The sequence below is a fragment of the Schistocerca cancellata genome, chromosome 7, assembly GCF_023864275.1.
Source record: "Schistocerca cancellata isolate TAMUIC-IGC-003103 chromosome 7, iqSchCanc2.1, whole genome shotgun sequence".
NCBI lineage: Eukaryota > Metazoa > Arthropoda > Insecta > Orthoptera > Acrididae > Schistocerca > Schistocerca cancellata.
In genome coordinates this window covers 183,417,780-183,439,300 of record NC_064632.1, presented here as the reverse complement: position 1 = coordinate 183,439,300, position 21,521 = coordinate 183,417,780, and the positions used below count along the sequence as shown (strand labels likewise).

Below are 21,521 nucleotides of genomic sequence, written 5' to 3'. Positions count from 1 at the left end.
TTTCCCTGAACCACTTCACGTAAGTGTTGGGATGGTTCCTTTGAATGGGCATGGTTGATTTCCTTCCCCATCCTTCCCTAATCCGAGTTTGTGCTCCATCTCTAATGACCTTACTGTCAAGGGGATGTTAAAACACTAATCTCCTCCTCCTCCTCCACTTCTGCTCCCTTCCTCTTGCTTCATGGCTCATATCCTCACAGTAGATCTAGATGCATGACTTGTCCCACACATCCTACCACCACCACCACCACCACCACCACCATCCCCCTACTCCAGTTCAGTCACAGGCACCATCAATCCTATCAAAGGCAGGGCTATCTGTGAAAGCAGTAGTATGATTTACTAACTAAATTACAACCACTGCACTGCTTTCTGTGGGCATGACAACCAACATGTTGTCTGTCCAAGTCACAGGCTGACAAACTGTGACAAAAAGAGAGCTGGATCACCCAGTTGCTGAACATGCTGTCCAACACCATTGCTTCACTTCAGTGACTGCTTAACAGCTTGCACCATCTATACACTACCTACCAACACCTGTTTTCTGAACTGCACAGGTGTGAACTCTTCCGGCCATATATCCTATGTTCCTGTAACCCTCCTGGTCTCAACTTTCACTAGCCATTGTCTTTCACCCACCTGGCCCCTTCCCTGCTTCCACTCCAGCATTAAACAGCCTTCTATTCTACCAGCACACCCACTAATCTCTTGCCGCCGCCTCTACTTCTCACCTTTTCTGCCCACCCCCTCCTAAAATTTCCCAATTGTACCCAGCAACCGCGCCACATCCCTCCATGCTCCCAAAAGCGGCACTGCATCCTCCCCCTCACTGCCCCAGCCTCTTCCTTATCCCCAGTATCTACAGACTGCCTCTACCATCAGGCACACTTTCTCACAGTCTGGTCTCAGTGGCCAGAGACAGTAATCAAGTATATGTCAGTTGTGCCCGAGTGAATATATCTCTCTCTCTCTCTCTCTCTCTCTCTCTCTCTCTCTCTCTCTGTGTGTGTGTGTGTGTGTGTGTGTGTGTGTGTGTGTGTGTGCGCACTTGATTTTAGAAGAAGGCCTTTTGGTCGAAAGAATAAATGTATAGCAGTCTTTTGTTGTGTCTGTTCGTGACTTAACGTCTCCTCTATATGGTGAATAGCAATCTATCCCTTTGATAGAAGTAACTTTTTAGAATGCTGTTTATAGTTCTAAAAATCTCTGAGAATGTGTGCAGAATGAGATCGGAACTGAATAACCTTTGTTTTTATGAAAAGTATTTTTGTTAAATACAAATACTTTCATACATTCTAGCTCAGTTGATTTTCTTTGTCTAAGAGAAACAGAATTCATGGGATCAAATTTTTGCAACAACAAATGATGATAACAAATAAAAATAAAAAGGCTTTGGCTTGTTAAGTCATGACACAGTAATTTCAGGAATAAGTATATTCTTTTTGGGTTATCCATGTAAATAATCCATGAGAGAGACTATATTTTAATAGGAACAGATTTAGAAATCAACTTTAAATACTGAAATACTGATATTGAAATCATAATATTGACATGGAAAATACTACAATAATAAGCAAGTAAAAGCTTTAGACGAGGTTAAATGGACTGGAAATAAATCTAGAGGAAAAAAAAAATGACAAATATAACAAAGCAAATAACAGACGTGGAAAATAAATGAAACTTAAACATGGACTAATTCACTTAAGTAAGCACAGACCAGGGCTAAAGAACATAATGAGAGGGGTAGTTCAGAAAGATCCCACAAAAGATACTTGATTAACAAGAAATAAAAAACAGCAAATGAAAAATTTATACACAGAAAATAAAAAATAATTGAACTAATTACATCACATAATCTAGAAACACCTTGCAGTTAAGTATAATAGTTTTTCAGGCATGAAAGAACGTTTGCAATGAACCGATAACTGAAGGACGGAAAGGGTTCAACATCCAACTGATGATGAGGTCATTAAAAATGCAACAATAGCTCTGACTGGATAGTGACGGAGCAGCAGAAATCACCAGAACCCTTTTTAGAGGAACAACCCAGCCATTGCCTTAAGTGAATTAGAGAATAACAGGAAACCTAAATCTGGATGGCCACACAGAGCATTAATACTTGGTATGTAAGTCCAGTGTGTTACCTCTGCACCACATTATTCACTTGATAACTGAAGGCAATACAAGCACAAGAATGTGGCTTCAAGTTGGAGGGACTACTGTAAGAAATTACATAGTGGCACTACATGGCACAAGTGTTAAAAGATTAATTGTTGGTGGGTCCAGATCTCAGAGATTATATTCTGAGAACATAAGTTTGGAGGCTGTTAGGACCATGGAGAATAAAAAACCACTTGGAGTTGGAGATTCCCAATAGAAACACTCAAGGTACTTTTCTGGGGTCAATGTTATTGGAGGCACTGCACTGACTTGTGTAAAAAGTTATGAAAACAATGTCCTGCCAGAGGATTTTAAGTAGATGTGGTCGGACAGATAACAGATACACAATGTGGACAATTCTGCATTTTTCAGAACTAACATATCAGCAAATAGGTGCAATCTGAAACACCTTATATGCAGAGTAAATCTGGTTAGGAAAACTTTAAACAAAAAGGACCACAAACATCAACAAAAAATTTGAAATATAGATCTTTGTCTGGAGCGTTTTCCTTTACAGGTGTGAAGCAGACAATTGCAATGGTGCGAGAAAGGATGCTTTTGAGGTAGTTGGTACCAGTGAATGCTTAAAATATTGTGGATAATAAAACGTAAGAGGGCTACTGCTTGGGTTTATTACAGATGCACAGCTCTCTCTCTCTCTCTCTCTCTCTCTCTCTCTCTCTCTCTCTCTCTGCATGCATAACTATCTCTATTTCAACCTGCTTTTCGTCTTCAAACTTCACTCTCGCTCTACAATCTCTCTTTCAACCCAAATATTTCACACCTCCATAACCAAATTTACTACTCCACAATATCTATATCTCAGACTGCAGCCTATCAACCAATCATTTCCTTTATTCAAATTGTGCTATAAAGCACTTTTCTTTGTGATATGATTCTACACCTTCTCAACAGTTACTCAATCTAGCCATCTAACCTCCAACTTTCTATTGTGGTGCAATATATCGAAAGTTTCCTTTCTCTTCTTAGCTCTACCATTTATTGTCTATGTTTCACTTCCATATAAGGCGTCAGAAAATACTTCCAGAGAAAGACTTCTTAGCACTTAAACTTATATCCATTGTCAAAATATTTTTCTTTTCCAGCAAAAATTTTCTTGCTATTTGCAAAATGAATTTTTACTCCACAGCAGAGTGAGCACTGATATGAGAATTCTTGGCAGATTGAAATTGTGCATTGGACCGGAACTGGAACCACTGCCTTTTATTAGGAAGAGCTCTACCAGCTGCGCTGTCCAAGCCAACTCCGGGCCCACCTTCACAGCTTCATTTGCACCAGTAACTTATCACCTACTTTCCAAACTTCTTAGACTCTCCTGCTTACCTTGTGGGACTAGCACTCCTGGAATAAAGAACTCTAGAAGGCAGGAGAGGGGTACTGGCATGGAGCTGTAAGGATGTGTCACGAGTCATGTTGGGTAGCTCAGCTGGTTGAGCACTTGCCCATGAAAGGTAAAGATCTCAGGTTCGAGTACTAGTCCACCACATACATTTATTTTGCCAGAACGTTTCTTGGTATTGTCAATGTACTTTGTGTGTCTTCTTTATTTCTACTGTCCTGGCATGCTGGATGACATGCTCAAGATATTCCTGTAATTATTTCAATGATTAATGTAATGCTTTCTCATTTCTGTTATGTTCTGATTATCGTGAAAACATTTGCCAGCATATAAGTAGTCCAAATTTCACATGACTTATGTGAGCATGGTAATTTCTTTGTAATCTCCAAATTTTCATGATTGTAACTGAGTTTATGTTATCAGCTTCCTTAATATTTCAACAGATGGATCAAGTGAAGATTTTGGTTGGTTGGAGTCCAGGCAGTGAGCAAACTTGAACTGAACAAGCCACACACCATCTTTTATGGCAACAACTGTTTTCCCTTTGTTGGCAATGGTGTTCCATTATGAATCAGACTTACACAATTTGAGATGACTTAAGCAAACTGAGCACTGAATTACCATGTTTTAGATAAACTAAAGTTTCTGTCCATATACATTAACACAGTTATCATCAATATTAGGAAAAGGATAGGTTGTTACCCACTAAAGATGACATGCTGATTGCAAACAGGCACAGTGTTACATAATTATCTTTCAGCCAAAGCCTCCTTCACATTCACACAAGCACCTCACTCACTCATGACAGCCATGTCTGACAGCTCTGGCCAGAAAGCAACTATCACATTAAGTGGTAGTCTGAAGTGGGGCAAGTAAGGAGGAAATTCAGGAGGTATGGGTGGGGTATGCAAGGACTAGATGGAGGCATAAAAAGACTGCCAGGCACAAGTCTGTGTGGCATGGGTAGGCGTGGAAAATAAAACACAAAAATATGTAAGGATGAGGGAGGAAATGTAAACAATAGAAGTAATAATAATTGGAATTGATCTAATATAGTCCTAGCCTAGCATTTTTGGAACTAGAGAAACACACTGTAAAATGAAAGTATTAATTTTAGATTATCTTCCTAAAATATTTCAAATAAGAATTGTAACCCATAGAGATGTGACTGTGTGACTTAACAGCAAATAAATTCACTGATAATTCAAATTAAAAACCACTATAAGTAAATAATAGCTATTCTATCTCGATTACAGAACAGGAACATCTGTGCTGTCTGCATAAAATGGAAACAACTACTCAGCAGAACACCCAGAAGCACATTATTAATCTATTCTTCTAGCAATTGTTTATTGTAAATTGATGGAAAAATGGCCCATTAGGTGAGAGAGAAAGGCTGCTCCAATTTATATGGAACACCACTAGATGAATAAGAATAATTGTATACACACATTGCTGACATCAATCTTCTATTCAATTAGGGACATATTTTGTAGGGTCAGTTTTTTTAACTGAACAACTGCTTTGTAAGCAGGAATTTTCAAAGCTATGCTAGTAAAAACTCAACTGATCCTGTATCGGTATGCATACAGCAGCATGTGCTACCAATGTGTTCCAAAACAGTAGGCACAAAAATGGGATTTTTCGGGGCTCCTACCTTGGGTATGACAGAAAGGTAGGCTCAAATGTTTTGGATAGCCCTTGGGCTAGGAACCATTTGTATACCCAACAGAACTATCCTATAGTACAGGGTCAAAGCTGGAACATTACACACACCCTCCCCAGCTTAGGCATATGGAGAAAATTGGTTAGTATTTTTTCCCTTCCTTAGATGTAGGCTTCATTCCACCTTAAGGGGCTTATGGAGGCGTCACTTAGTTCTTGGGCGGTTCCTGAGAAAAAGTGAAAAAAAAAAAGTGTTTTTCACCTTTTTCCTTGACAGCAGTGGACATCTAAATAACCAATAGCTGCAAATTGTGTAAATTTTTGTGGTATATTCTTTAGGAATTTATCCAGAAGCATCATCTTCCCTTTTTCAGAAATCTTAATCTGTTATCGAGAAACACCTCAGAAACATGGTTTTTGGGCACAAAAACCGAGCCATGGATTTCAAGACGGCTATGTACAGCAAATGGCTGAAATTTTTATGATGAATTCGTAAGATCCTGATCTCAAGCAACCTACACAATTTATTTGACACCTTTATCCATTCTGAGACAGAGCTCCAAAGTTACCCCACTTGTACACACAATGTACACACGTAAAAACTGGTGTGAGGTAAAAACAAAGTGACGTAGAAATATGCTGTAAAGTGTCTCCATTATCGTCAGAAGAGTTCTGGGAACCCAAAGTTGTTGTACTGAAGCACATGCAAAATTACTGTGCATGTAAAATCTAGTCTGAGGTGTAAAGTTAGTTTTGCATTATTTCAGTTTTACGTAAGTAGACTACCAAAATTTTACTGACCCATAATGTTCTTTTAATTGAGTGTCATGCCCTGCTGTATCATGGAAAGAAGGGAACCAATGAAAACATGCTCCTATTGCAGCACAAAAAAGGTGAATATGGTACTGTTAAAAAGACTGACTGGAAAGTGGGGTACCAGCTGCCTCAGTCTACCTTCATCAGCACCTTTTTAAAATTTTTAGCATGTGAATATATTGATGATTCTTTATGTTGACGGAGAAGGAGGCAGTGGCAGTAGAAAATAGATGAAAAGTAATAAATACTAGAAGATACCAGATAGTGGTTGTCACGGAGAAAGAGTGAAGGAGACAGTTGCAGTGTGAGAGAAAGAGAGGCACACAGTGGCAGTGGAATATAGTTGAAAGTGACAGAACAATGCAAGGTAAAGAGTGAAGGAGATAGTGCCAATGGGAGAGAAATAAAGAGAAGGAAAATGTGAAAGTGGGTAAGAGCCAGTGATGATAAGAGATAGACTCTATGACAATGATAACAAGGAAAAGAGAGATAATGACAGAAGAGATGCCAGCACTGGGAAGGAATGAATGATAGTAGCAGTATCAGAGAACAAGAGGCAGTCAGTGACAGTAATAGTAGGACAAACAATGGAAAATTGCTATAAGGCAGGAGTGTGTGACACAGACAATGAGATAATGACAATGAGCTGGGCTCAATGAGCTAGAGAGAGGATAGACAAGTAGGAGAGGATGGATATGAGTGACGTACAGTGATGGACTAGTGAGTGTGCATGAGTTACAGTTGGGGGAGCTTGTGGGAGTGAGAGGTGAGCTGCATGTGAAAAGAGCATGAATATCTTCACAAACAAACACTTCTGGGAAAAATTTTAAACATGCTGAGGAAGGTAAATGAGGCAGCCTGGTACCCCACTTTTCAGTCAGAGTCTTTTAAACAGAAGTATATTTGCTTTTTTGTTCTCCAACAGGAGCATCTGCTGTTCACAATATTTAGAAAGCTGAAGACAGTGATTCTTAGGTTGGTATCAAATTTATTGCATTCTGAAAAACTTTTGATACAGTCCCATGTTAGTAAACTAAATATGTTGCTAGTTGTTGGAACAAATATACAGCTGGCTTGAGGACTCACTGAAAGAGAGATCCCAATATGTCACCTTCAAGAAGACATTGATGGAAATGAAAGACCACGGAGTCTACAATACTACTCTTCATTCTTGGAGGTGAAAAGCAGCATCAGGCATATCTTCATGAGGTGCAACAGGAACTGTAGTATACATGACACACACACACACACACACACACACACACACACACACACACACACACAAATGATTTCCATAACTCTATAAGAGTTTCTAAAAGAAATTATTCAGGTAGCAAAGGGAGACGAAAATTTAATAGTCATGGGTGACTGGAATTCGAGCGTAGGAAAAGGGAGAGAAGGAAACATAGTAGGTGAATATGGATTGGGGGTAAGAAATGGAAGAGGAAGCTATCTGGTAGAATTTTGCACAGAGCATAACTTAATCATAGCTAACACTTGGTTCAAGAATCATAAAAGAAGGCTGTATACATGGAAGAATCCTGGAGATACTAAAAGGTATCAGATAGATTATATAATGGTAAGACAAGAGATTTAGGATCCAGGTTTTAAATTCTAAGACATTTCCAGGGGCAGATGTGGACAATGACCACAATCTATTGGTTATGAACTGTAGATTAAAACTGAAGAAACTGCAAAAAGATGGGAATTTAAGGAGATGGGACCTGGATAAACTGACTAAACCAGAGGTTGTACAGAGTTTCAGGGAGAGCATAAGGGAACAATTGACAGGAATGGGGCAAAGAAATACAGTAGAAGAAGAATGGGTAGCTCTGAGGGATGACGTAGTGAAGGCAGCAGAGGAACAAGTAGGTAAAATGACGAGGGCTAGTAGAAATCCTTGGGTAACAGAAGAAATATTGAATTTAACTGATGAAAGGAGAAAATATAAAAAGGCAGTAAATGAAGGAGGCAAAAAGGAATACAAAGTCTCAAAAATAAGATCAACAGGAGGTGCAAAATGGCTAAGCAGGCATCGCTAGAGGACAAATGTAAGGATGTAGAGGCTTATCTCACTAGGGGTAAGATAGATACTGCCTACAGGAATATTAATGAGACCTTTGGAGAAAAGAGTGTCACTTGTATGAATATCAAGAGCTCAAATGGAAACCCAGTTCTAAGCAAAGAAGGGAAATCAGAAAGGTGGAAGGAGTATATAGAGGGTCTATACAAGGGCGATGTACTTGAGGACAATATTATGGAAATGGAAGAGGATGTAGATGAAGATGAAATGGGAGATACGATACTGCGTGAAGAGTTTGACAGAGCACTGAAAGACCTGAGTCGAAACAAGGCCCCGGGAGTAGACAACATTCCATTAGAACTATTGATGGCCTTGGGAGAGCCAGTCCTGACAAAACTCTACCATCTGGCGAGCAAGATGTATGAGACAGGCGAAATACCCTCAGACTTCAAGAAGAATATAATAATTCCAATCCCAAAGAAAGCAGGTGTTGACAGATGTGAAAATTACCGAACTATCAGTTTAATAAGTCACAGCTGCAAAATACTAACACGAATTCTTTACAGACGAATGGAAAAACTGGTAGAAGCCGACCTCGGGGAAGATCAGTTTGGATTCCGTAGAAATGTTGGAGCACGTGAGGCAATACTGACCCTACGACTTATCTTAGAAGATTAAGGAAAGGCAAACCTACATTTCTAGCATTTGTAGAATACTCTGTTTCAAATATTAAAGGTGGCAGGGGTAAAATACAGGGAGCGAAAGGCTATTTACAATTTGTACAGAAACCAGATGGCAGTTATAAGAGTCAAGGGGCATGAAAGGGAAGCAGTGGTTGGGAAGGGAGCGAGACAGGTTTGTAGCCTCTCCCCGATGTTATTCAATCTGTATATTGAGCAAGCAGTAAAGGAAAGAAAAGAAAAATTTGGAGTAGGTATTAAAACCAGGGAGAAGAAATAAAAACTTTGCGTTCGCCGATGACATTGTAATTCTGTCAGAGATGACAAAGGACTTGGAAGAGCAGTTGAACGGAATGGACAGTGTCTTGAAAGGAGGATATAAGACGAACATCAACAAAAGCAAAACGAGGATAATGGAATGTAGTCTAATTAAGTCGGGTGATGCTGAGGGAATTAGATTAGGAAATGAAACACTGAAAGTAGTAAAGGAGTTTAGCTATTTGGGGAGCAAAATAACTGATGATGGTCGAAGTAGAGAGGATATAAAATGTAGACTGGCAATGGCAAGGAAAGAGTTTCTGAAGAAGAGAAATTTGTTAACATTGAATATAGATTTAAGTGTCAGGAAGTCATTTCTGAAAGTATTTGTATGGAGTGTAGCCATGTATGGAAGTGAAACATGGACGATAAATAGTTTGGACAAGAAGAGAATAGAAGCTTTCGAAATGTGGTGCTACAGAAGAATGTTGAAGATTAGGTGGGTAGATCACGTAACTAATGAGGAGGTATTGAATAGGATTGGGGAGAAGAGAAGTTTGTGGCACAACTTGACTAGAAGAAGGGATCGGTTGGTAGGACATGTTCTGAGGCATCAAGGGATCAGAAATTTAGCATTGGAGGGCAGCGTGGAGGGTAAAAATCACAGAGGGAGACCAAGAGATGGATACACTAAGCAGATTCGGAAGGACGTAGGCTGCAGTAGGTACTGGGAGATGAAGGAGCTTGCGCAGGATAGAGTAGCATGGAGAGCTGCATCAAACCAGTCTCAGGACTGAGGACCACAACAACAACAACAACAACAACAACAACAAACATAAGAGTTTTCATGGAAGATAAAATTATATCCAAAAAGTTGGTGCCAGTGTAATAATACTGCAAGACGCTGAGCTGCTTCTGAACTATCAGTGCCTGGTACAAAAACTGACAGCTGATCCTCAAAAAAGCAAATGGACTTTAAAGTGTGTAAATAGCCAAAAATGCCTTACACTGACTGAGTGCACAATATGTGATACACGGTAGCTATACTGAAAATAAATTTTATTACTCACTGAAGCCAGGGTGCCAGCAAACTCAAATTTACACTCAAGATATATGAACAAGTGGGGATGGGGAGATTTACACAACATGTCAATGCTACATATCTATAAGCCAATGACTAGAATACAACAACAATTAAACATTTAGTGGCACTTTTGTTCAACAGTACTCTTCATATACTCTTGACATAATGAGTATGGATCCATGTTTCATATGAGCAAACAACTTGTCAAATTAGTCCTGATACTTCACTTTTTCGATAAAAAATTTAACATAGTATGCCTTTTTTTTTTTTAACCGATGCCATCTTGTTCATGTATATGGTGGCTGGTAACTTTGAAAACCAAACCTGATCAATTTAGTTCCCACAACAGTGGTCTGCAGTTCGTTTCACCGAGTAATAACATGCTAATTTCTATTTAATGAGTTTCTTCGTTTATTTTCTATTAGGTAACTTATATTTTCTCTTTGGCATAGTGCATTCTATACTGAACATTTGATCCAAGACAAAATTGTTTATCACACTGGGACACAAATGTAGATCTCAGTCTTTTGTTTGCATAGTGGTATCTACTAGGCTGTCTGAACAAGCCTCTCAGACCAAAAGCTTTAACTTGTCTCTAGTTCCTCTCAATACCTTCTAAACTTCACGAATATTCTCCCAAAATGCTGTAGGACTACCACACTTTTGGAGAATGGATATAGTGAAGAGTACTAAGTGTACTAAGATGGAGTCAACTCTCATATGAGCACCTGAAGGCAAAATCAGATTTGTAAATAGTCAGTTTCCCGCAGAGGAAGCTTATAACTAAGATTCAAATGGAGAATGAGATGAAAAGCAGTAATTTTGAATGTTTTTATAGATATAGTTTTAATATCCCAGGAAGCCTCAAATCATTCCACTTTCTGCTGTAGAATGAAAATTCATTGTGGAAACTAAATGTGAACAACAGATTTTTCCGCATGTGAGATAGCAGGCATGTTGTGCAATTTATGGTACGAGTTGCAAGTTAGTGGAGTTTTGAAAGATGCTGTTATTAGGCCTGATAGCTTATGAGAGAAAGAAAAAAAGAAAGAAAGAAAGAGAGAGAGAGGAGGGAGGGGTGCAAATTTTCTTTTGGCAGACATAAGGCAAAATACTGCAGATGCTTATAATATACAAGGGAGGGAGGGATAATAGGTAACCTGTAGTGAAAATCTCAAAAATGCATTAAATTTTTGTAACAATTTAATGCAGCAGTAGTGAGAGAGAACCAAATTTTTGAGAAACTTTCAAAGTGATGCACATAAATGGGTATGGTTATTAAGTTCTTTGTCTTAGAGACATCTCCATTAAATACTATTTTTTATAAAAAAATATCTTTTTGTGCATTTAAAAAAAGACGAAACATTAATTCAAGATAAAATCTATTAAAAGGACTTGCAAAATCAAAGTTAATATTTTAACACCTGGCACACATCAAATACTGAGTCAAGGCTTTTACATCCCTCTATTGTTCCCCTTCTGCAATGTGTGAACTAATATTGAATACATGAAGTCCTGTCTCAGATTTGCCTTCTTTTTGACGATATATGATGCAATTATTGAAGGAAAAAAAGTTAATCACTTAATAATGTACAATGACAGTCTTGGCAGTGTAGGTTACTCACCTGTTGGCGTTATAATGTTCGCGAAGAACATTGCTATTGCCACCATCAGTACTACTGGGAACTGTAACAGAAGATACATGCAGTTCAGTTACACAACAAGAACTAGAACATATACTTGTTGAAAGAAATAGGTAGCACAGTTTTTAACAACATACTTCTTACAAGAATTTTCTATCAGAATGCAGTCTGTAGAAAGAAAAGTTGACTAGCAATGGGGAGGATGAGGAAGAGGGAAGAGGAGGTGGAAAGGGGGAGGCGGGGGGGGGGGGGGGAGAGAGAGAGAGAGAGGAGGGAGTTGGTAAGAAGAGGGATGGGAAAGGAAGGGAAAATAGTGCTACTTCCCACTTTCTCTAATCTGATTTGTTCAAATAAACATATCCATTGTATTACATTTCTTCATTTATTTCTCTCCACTTCATTTCAAAGTACAAGTTGCGGGCACAGAAGATTATAAAAGCATGAGTTTTCTGTACATACTTCATAGTAAGAACAGGAAGTGCTCACATTGCAGTAAAAAATGAAACATGACATACTTAAAACACAATACAGCTGGTGAATCAATACAACCAGTAAATTTTCCAAACATAGTAGCACTATTACAACCTTATATGAGTAATATATGTAGCAATAGCTTCACATACACAACAACATAGAATGTAATGTAAGAATAAACAACCATTTCTTACCAGAATACACAACAGTGGTGGTAATACAAGTAAAACGTTTATAAGCTGCAATTATTTTGATTTCAATGACAAACTTGATGCATACATGCTCTTATAATGTAAATAAAGGAAGAAGAGAAGGCAAAACTCAGTGTACAGTTGAGACATTGAATGGTCAGGAGGCACATAAATAAGTCTTTAAACAGTGCTAAGCTTTCCACTGATGTCCTTCCACAGAGCTAAGTAGTGTGGAAAACACGCAAACAAACAACAACAAAGACACACACACACACACACACACACACACACACACACACACACACACCTGCATGGCTACACTGTCCTGGTCAACTACATTGGGTTGAGGTGCAGTGCTGATACAATATTGTTGACCTGAGCAATGTAGCTGATCAAGTGTATTTATATTTTATACTATTCAGCCCTGAAGGACGGCATCATCAGCAAACTTAGTAACATTTCCAGTATTCCTTGTGTTTATTTACCACTTGATGCCTCAGCTAAAGGGTGAGTTGTTATCTTTGCTCCTTCCATTATTTATAAAATATTTTCCATTACAGTTTTTAAGAATGATATAGTGAGAATTATATTTCAAAGGAACACAAAAGGTTGCTTAGAGTTTAACACTGTTGATGACAAGTTTAAAAACATTCTAGAAATCGACCATGCCCTTTTCAAAGGAACCATTTTTCCATTCACCTATATCACATTTGAGAAACCATGAAAAACGTAAATCTAGGAGACAGCTGTAGATTTTAGACCCACTCCTCCCAAAAGCAAGTTCAGCATCTTAATGCTGACACCACTGTAATCAGTCACTTTCTTCAAGAACAAGTACTAAGAAAAATTAAGTTACAGCTACCCTTACTTTCATCAGTATTTGGGGAAAAAAACATGAACCAGGAAGAGGAGAGCTCAATAAGTTTAAAAAATAAAACTGACGAAGGAAAGCAAAAATTAACACAATAGAGAAAAATGATGACTACAATAGCATTAATAGGAGAAGTTAGAGTTTTGCTTCCAATCAATGTTGAATTCATTATACAGAACTTAATAGACATGGGTACGAAAGGAAATCAGCCATGGCTTGCTTAAAGGAAACATTCTGGTATTCAGTGGAACTGATTTTCAGTAAACCATGAAAACCATAAATTTGGATGGCGAGATGGGAATTCTGGAAAATTAAAAATCGTCACTGATATCATGAAGAAACACAAAATAGTAATCGTGGCTCATCAAGAAATCAGAAACAGTGATCAAGACCCTACAAAATTATCAACTCTATCATAGAATCCAAATCTCAGACCCCCAGACTTACAAGTCTATCTTTGAAATTGCAAATAAGACATACACAATTATCAATGCACATGCTCCCACCAATCATAAAAATAATACTCTGAAGGGCAAAGAAGAAACACAGAAATTTTGCGATATCCTAGATCAAGTCTTAATCAACATTCCTCCAACAAACATAAAAATTCTCCTTGATGACTTCAATGCTCAACTGGGGCAAGAAAAAAGATATAGAGGTATCATTGGAAAATAGCCAGCACATAAATGGACCAACAAGGTTACCGTATTTACTCGAATCTAAGCCGCACTTTTTTCTGGTTTTTGTAATCAAAAAAACCATCTGCGGCTTAGAATCGAGTGCAATGCACGCGTAAGTTCTGAAAAATGTTGGTAGGTGCTGCCACAACTAACTTCTGCCGTCGAATATATGTAGCGCTACACAGGCATGCTTTGTAGGCACAAAGATAAATACTGGCGCCAAAACCTCTGCATCAGTAAATAAATTTTTAAAAAACGGTAGAAGACGAGCTTTTTTTTCTCTGCCCGAGTTTCAACCACTGCATTTCCATACATTATCCAACGAAGTAAATACAAATTCCGTATTGTTCATCTTCGAATGTAGCAGAATTTCAATGTACTCCGAAAATTTGACTGGCAACACTGTTTGGGATGTTTGTCAATATGGCAAACTCTACATTCTGAATTTTTTCCTACCTGTGAGAATAGATGGTTGCTAATAGGAACCTGATGAAATGTGAATCACATGCAGTATTCTCTTCACCATAAGAATAATATGAATATAAACATTTTGCTATGAATTCTTTCATGTTTGTTGCTATCTCATTTAAATCCTGTCTGCCTAATAAACTACGAAACTAGGGTGACACAAAAGCAAACGCGGAAGAATATACGTATTGTGTCATGTTTATATTCGTATTATTCTTATGCCTAATAGTGATACAGTCAGAAATGAAGCACGGCAATTGACTAGATTTTTAAATCTAAGATGACTAATTTCTGTGCAGAATTTGATGCACTAAAGAAGCGGCCGCAAAGGTTTCCAAATGGAGAAAAACTTTCGCCTAATTCTTGTTCAGAACATGTTCTATATACGCAGTCTATTATTTGGTTCTTGTTGATCATTATCAAAGAAAGCAGCAGTGTAAGTAACAACAAATAGCAGTCTCTTGCCATTGTTTCGCTAATGAGATGATTCCTCCCTTTTTTTTAAATTGTAAGCGGCAGTAGCGTGCACAAAAGCAAGCCATGCTGCGAGCGGCGACAGGCCGTAAACACGCACTATCAGAATGCGGCAAACAATGCATGACACAGTACAGTAATGCATTTTCAGTTTAGAGTGACATAAACACCTATATCAAAGAAAACGGCACTTATCAGATCAAAGCAAAATAAGCAATCAATTCAAACCAGACGAAGCACATGAAAAAGGAAGGGTACCTGTATAAATACGGACGGAGTGCCTGACGCACAGCAATGGCTACTGGTAAAGCTTAACTGCTAAGCTTACGACTCGAACCAAACTGCTGTAGCTGTATCGTCATTCATTCGATCTAAATTGTCTCTCATATTACAATGGACCAACTTTGTTTCGATTTGGAGGTGCGGCCTAAAATTTTTCTCTCCTCTTGAATTTCGAGTCTCAAATTTCAGGTGCGGCTTAGATTCGGGAAATTTTTTTTCCCTTTATTTCGAGTCTCATTTTTCAGGTGCGGCTTAGATTCGAGTGCGGCTTAGATTTGAGTAAATACGGTAATTGAAACTTGTAGAAACCATAACCTGGTCTCAAAATCAACATGTTTTACAAGGGAACCTCACAAATTAAAAACCTGGAAACACCCTGATTTACGAAAGGATGAATGGCAACTGGAACATGTATGCATGGATAAATTTCTCCATCATGAAATCTACAATGTCAAAGTTTTGAGGGGTGAAGACTCAGGGTCAGACCACTATGTTGTGAAGATCAAAGTAAAATTAACACCAATGGTAAAGAAAAGATCTCGGAAAAACTAGAAGAAAATTTGACCCAACCATCTTAACAAAAAATTATGAATACACTAGGAAAATCAGGTGAAGGGTCTATCAAATATAATAAGCCCGAAGAATTAACCACCAAATAAAAATCCATAACAGAAGAATTGGCTCTAATAAATCCCAGGAAGAGACATGAGTGGTGGAATGAAGAATGTGACCAGGCATTAGAAAGGAGACACCAAGCTTGGATAAAGCATCAAGCCCAAAAGTCTGAAGAATTAAGCAAAGAAAGTCAACCCATAAGACACACAAATACCTTAGAAAAGATAGAAGAGAACTTCCAGAAGAAACAGTCAAGACATTATTACACAACCTTTGGGAGATATCTTAAAAAGTATGAGTCCCCAACATTAATGCTGAGAGATAAGTCAGGAAAGTTGGTGCATAGTAATCAAGAAAATACAGGGGTCCTTGCAGAGACTTTCAACAAACTTTTAAATTGTGATGACCCACTGGAAACATTTCAAGTAGACACTGAAGCACCAATTTTAACCACCCCAGACCTTATATATCCTCCAACTATCAATGAGGTAGAGGTCACAATTCAGGAACTAAAAAATTACAAGTCATGAGGTGAAGACCACGTATTTGCAGAAATCTGGAAGAATGCTGGAAAACCTGCAGTCATAAATCTCCACCAACATCTAATTGAAATGTGGATCACAGAGAAAATTCCAGAGCACTGGATCTCAGGAATAATACACCCATTATTTAAAAAAGGAGGTAGAACCAACTCATATACCGTATTTACTCGAATCTAAGACGCACTCGAATCTAAGCCGCACCCGAAAAATGAGACTCGAAATCGAGGAAAAAAATTTTCCCGAATCTAAGCCGCACCTGAAACTTGAGACTCGAAATTCAAGGGGAGAGAAAAGTTTTAGGCTGCACCTCCAAATCAAAACAAAATTGGTCCATTGTAATACGAGACACAATTTAGGTCGAATGAATGACGATACAGCTACAGGAGTTTGGTTCGAGTCGTAAGCTTAGCAGTTAAGCTTTACCAGGTAGCCATTGCTATACGTCAGGCGCTCCGTCCGTATTTATACGGGTACCCTTCCTTTTCACGTGCTTCGTCTGGTTTGAATCGATTGCTTATTTTGCTTTGATCTGATAAGTGCCGTTTTCTTTGTTATAGGTGTTAACGTCACTCTGAGCTGAAAATGCATTACTGTACTGTGTAATGCATTGTTTGTCTCATTCTGATAGTGCGTGTTTACGGCCTGTCGCAGCGCGCGGCATGGCTTGCTTTTGTGCGCGCTACCGCCGCTTACAATTAAAAAAAAAGAAAAGAGAGGAATCGTCTCACTAGCGAAACAATGGCAAGAGACTGCTATTTGTTGTTACTTACACCGCTTTCTTTGATAATGATCAACAAGAACCAAATAATAGACTGCATATGATAGAATATGTTCTGAACGAGAGTTAGGCGAAAATTTTTCTCCATTTGAAAATCTTTGCGGCCGCTTCTCTAGTACGTCAAATTCTGCACAGGAATTAGTCATCTTAGATTTAAAAATCTAATCAGTTGCCGTGCTTAATTTCTGACTGTATCACTATTAGGCATAAGAAAAATACGAATGTAAACATGACACGATACGTATATTCTTCAGTGTTTGCTGTTGTCTCACTCTAGTTTCGTAGTTTATTAGGCAGATAGGATTTAAATGAAATAGCAGCAAACACGAAAGAATACGTGGCATAATGTTTACATTCATATTATTCTTATGGTGAAGAGAATACTGCATGTGATACACATTTCGTCAGGTTCCTATTAGCAACCACCTCTTCTCACAGGTAGGAAAAAATTCAACACGTAGAGTTGAACCATGGACCTTGCCGTTGGTGGGGAGGCTTGCGTGCCTCAGCGATACAGATAGCCGTACCGTAGGTACAACCACAACGGAGGGGTATCTGTTGAGAGGCCAGACAAACGTGTGGTTCCTGAAGAGGGGCAGCAGCCTTTTCAGTAGTTACAAGGGCAACAGTCTGCATGATTGACTGATCTGGCCTTGTAACATTAACCAAAACGGCCTTGCTGTGCTGGTAGTGCGAACGGCTGAAAGCAAGGGGAAACTACAGCCGTAATTTTTCCCGAGGACATGCAGCTCTACTGTATGATTAAATGATGATGGCGTCCTCTTGGGTAAAATATTCCGGAGGTAAAATAGTCCCCCATTTGGATCTCCGGGCGGGGACTACTCAGGAGGACGTCGTTATCAGGAGAAAGAAAACTGGCGTTCTACGGATCGGAGCGTGGAATGTCAGATCCCTTAATCGGGCAGGTAGGTTAGAAAATTTAAAAAGGGAAATGGATAGGTTAAAGTTAGATATAGTGGGAATTAGTGAAGTCCGATGGCAGGAGGAACAAGACTTTTGGTCAGGTGATTACAGGCTTATAAATACAAAATCAAATAGGGGTAATGCAGGAGTAGGTTTAATAATGAATAAAAAAATAGGAGTGCGGGTTAGCTACTACAAACAGCATAGTGAACGCATTATTGTGGCCAAGATAGACACAAAGCCCATGCCTACTACAGTAGTACAAGTTTATATGCCAACTACCTCTGCAGATGATGAAGAAATAGATGAAATGTATGACGAGATAAAAGAAATTATTCAGGTAGTGAAAGGAGACGAAAATTTAATAGTCATGGGTGACTGGAATTCGTCAGTAGGAAAAGGGAGAGAAGGAAACATAGTAGGTGAATATGGATTGGGGGGAAGGAATGAAAGAGGAAGCCGCCTTGTAGAATTTTGCACAGAGCATAACTTAATCATAGCCAACACTTGGTTCAAGAATCATAAAAGAAGGTTGTATACGTGGAAGAATCCTGGAGATACTAGTAGGTATCAGATAGATTATATGATGGTAAGACAGAGATTTAGGAACCAGGTTTTAAATTGTAAGACATTTCCTGGGGCAGATGTGGATTCTGACCACAATCTATTGGTTATGAACTGCAGATTGAAACTGAAGAAACTGCAAAAAGGTGGAAATTTAAGGAGATGGGACCTGGATAAACTGAAAGAACCAGAGGTTGTAGAGAGTTTCAGGGAGAGCATAAGGGAACAATTGACAGGAATGGGGGAAAGAAATACAGTAGAAGAAGAATGGGTAGCTCTGAGAGATGAAGTAGTGAAGGCAGCAGAGGATCAAGTAGGTAAAAAGACGAGGGCTAATAGAAATCCTTGGGTAACAGAAGAAATATTGAATTTAATTGATGAAAGGAGAAAATACAAAAATGCAGTAAATGAAGCAGGCAAAAAGGAATACAGACGTCTCAAAAATGATATCGACAGGAAGTGCAAAATGGCTAAGCAGGGATGGCTAGAGGACAAATGTAAGGATGTAGAGGCTTGTCTCACTAGGGGTAAGATAGATACTGCCTACAGGAAAATTAAAGAGACCTTTGGAGAGAAGAGAACCACTTGTATGAATATCAAGAGCTCAGATGGCAACCCAGTTCTAAGCAAAGAAGGGAAGGCAGAAAGGTGGAAGGAGTATATAGAGGGTTTATACAAGGGCGATGTACTTGAGGACAATATTATGGAAATAGAAGAGGATGTAGATGAAGACGAAATGGGAGATAAGATACTGCGTGAAGAGTTTGACAGAGCACTGAAAGACCTGAGTCGAAACAAGGCCCCGGGAGTAGACAACATTCCATTTGAACTACTGATGGCCTCGGGAGAGCCAGTCATGACAAAACTCTACCATCTGGTGAGCACGATGTATGAGACAGGCGAAATACCCTCAGACTTCAAGAAGAATATAATAATTCCAATCCCAAAGAAAGCAGGTGTTGACAGATGTGAAAATTACCGAACTGTCAGTTTAATAAGTCACAGCTGCAAAATACTAACGCGAATTCTTTACAGACGAATGGAATAACTGGTAGAAGCCGACCTCGGGGAAGATCAGTTCGGATTCCGTAGAAATGTTGGAACACGTGAGGCAATACTGACCTTACGACTTATCTTGGAAGAAAGATTAAGAAAAGGCAAATCTACGTTTCTAGCATTTGTAGACTTAGAGAAAGCTTTTGACAATGTTAACTGGAATACTCTCTTTCAAATTCTGAAGGTGGCAGGGGTAAAATACAGGGAGCGAAAGGCTATTTACAGTTTGTACAGAAACCAGATGGCAGTTATAAGAGTCGAGGGGCATGAAAGGGAAGCAGTGGTTGGGAAAGGAGTAAGACAGGGTTGTAGCCTCTCCCCGATGTTATTCAATCTGTATATTGAGCAAGCAGTAAAGGAAACAAAAGAAAAATTCGGAGTAGGTATTAAAATTCATGGAGAAGAAGTAAAAACTTTGAGGTTCGCCGATGACATTGTAATTCTGTCAGAGACAGCAAAGGACTTGGAAGAGCAGTTGAACGGAATGGACAGTGTCTTGAAAGGAGGATATAAGATGAACATCAACAAAAGCAAAACGAGGATAATGGAATGTAGTCTAATTAAGTTGGGTGATGCTGAGGGAATTAGATTAGGAAATGAAACACTTAAAGTAGTAAAGGAGTTTAGCTATTTGGGGAGCAAAATAACTGATGATGGTCGAAGTAGAGAGGATATAAAATGTAGACTGGCAATGGCAAGGAAAGCGTTTCTGAAGAAGAGGAATTTGTTAACATCGAGTATAGATTTAAGTATCAGGAAGTCGTTTCTGAAAGTATTTGTATGGAGTGTAGCCATGTATGGAAGTGAAACATGGACGATAACTAGTTTGGACAAGAAGAGAATAGAAGCTTTCGAAATGTGGTGCTACAGAAGAATGCTGAAGATCAGGTGGGTAGATCACGTAACTAATGAGGAGGTATTGAATAGGATTGGGGAGAAGAGAAGTTTGTGGCACAACTTGACTAGAAGAAGGGATCGGTTGGTAGGACATGTTTTGAGGCATCAAGGGATCACAAATTTAGCATTGGAGGGCAGTGTGGAGGGTAAAAATCGTAGAGGGAGACCAAGAGATGAATACACTAAGCAGATTCAGAAGGATGTAGGTTGCAGTAGATACTGGGAGATGAAGAAGCTTGCACAGGATAGAGTAGCATGGAGAGCTGCATCAAACCAGTCTCAGGACTGAAGACCACAACAACAACAACAACAACAACAACAACAACAGAGTTGGCCATATTGACAAACATCCCAAACAGTCTGGCCAGTCGGATTTTTTCGTAGTACATTGAAATTCTGCTACATTCGAAGATGAACAATACGGAATTTGTATTTACTTCGTTGGATAATGTACGAAATTGCAGTGGTCGAAACTCGGGGCGGAGAAAAAAGCTCGTCTTACACCTTTTTTTTTTTTAATTTATTTACTGACGCAGAGATTTTGGCGCCAGTATTTATCTCTGTGCCTACAAAGCATCCCCTTGTAGCGCTACATATATTCGACGGCAGAAGTTAGTTGTGGCGGCACCTACCAACATTTTTCAGAACTTCCGCTTGCTTTGCACTCGATTCTAAGCCGCAGGCGGTTTTTTGGATTACAAAAACCGGAAAAAAAGTGTGGCTTAGATTCGAGTAAATACGGTAATTACAGAGGAATAACCCTTCTGGACTGCATATACAAAATTTTCTCCTGCATAATTTACAATAGGATCAAAACATTATGGAACCACAACTTGGAGAGTATCAAGGAGGATTGACCATACAGAAGCTGCTCAGGCCAACTTATTAGCCTGAAACTAATAATGGAGTATTACAAGTATAGAAACAATAGATATTCATCTCATTCATAGATTTAAAAAAAAAATATGATAATGTTCACAGACCCACACTTCTAAAAATCCTTAGAGCATATGGCT

At 38.8% G+C, this 21,521-nt stretch overlaps 1 protein-coding gene across 1 annotated transcript in view; it reads right to left on the bottom strand.

Moving 5' to 3' along the window:
• The window catches only part of LOC126092456 (phosphatidylinositol-3-phosphatase SAC1), an 84,724-nt gene that overhangs the window by 1,885 nt on the left and 61,318 nt on the right, over nucleotides 1-21,521 (bottom strand). Inside the window, exon 12 of the mRNA XM_049908057.1 lies at nucleotides 11,672-11,732. Within this exon, the coding sequence (XP_049764014.1) occupies nucleotides 11,672-11,732 (61 nt within the window). The remainder of the gene's footprint in view (nucleotides 1-11,671; nucleotides 11,733-21,521) is intronic.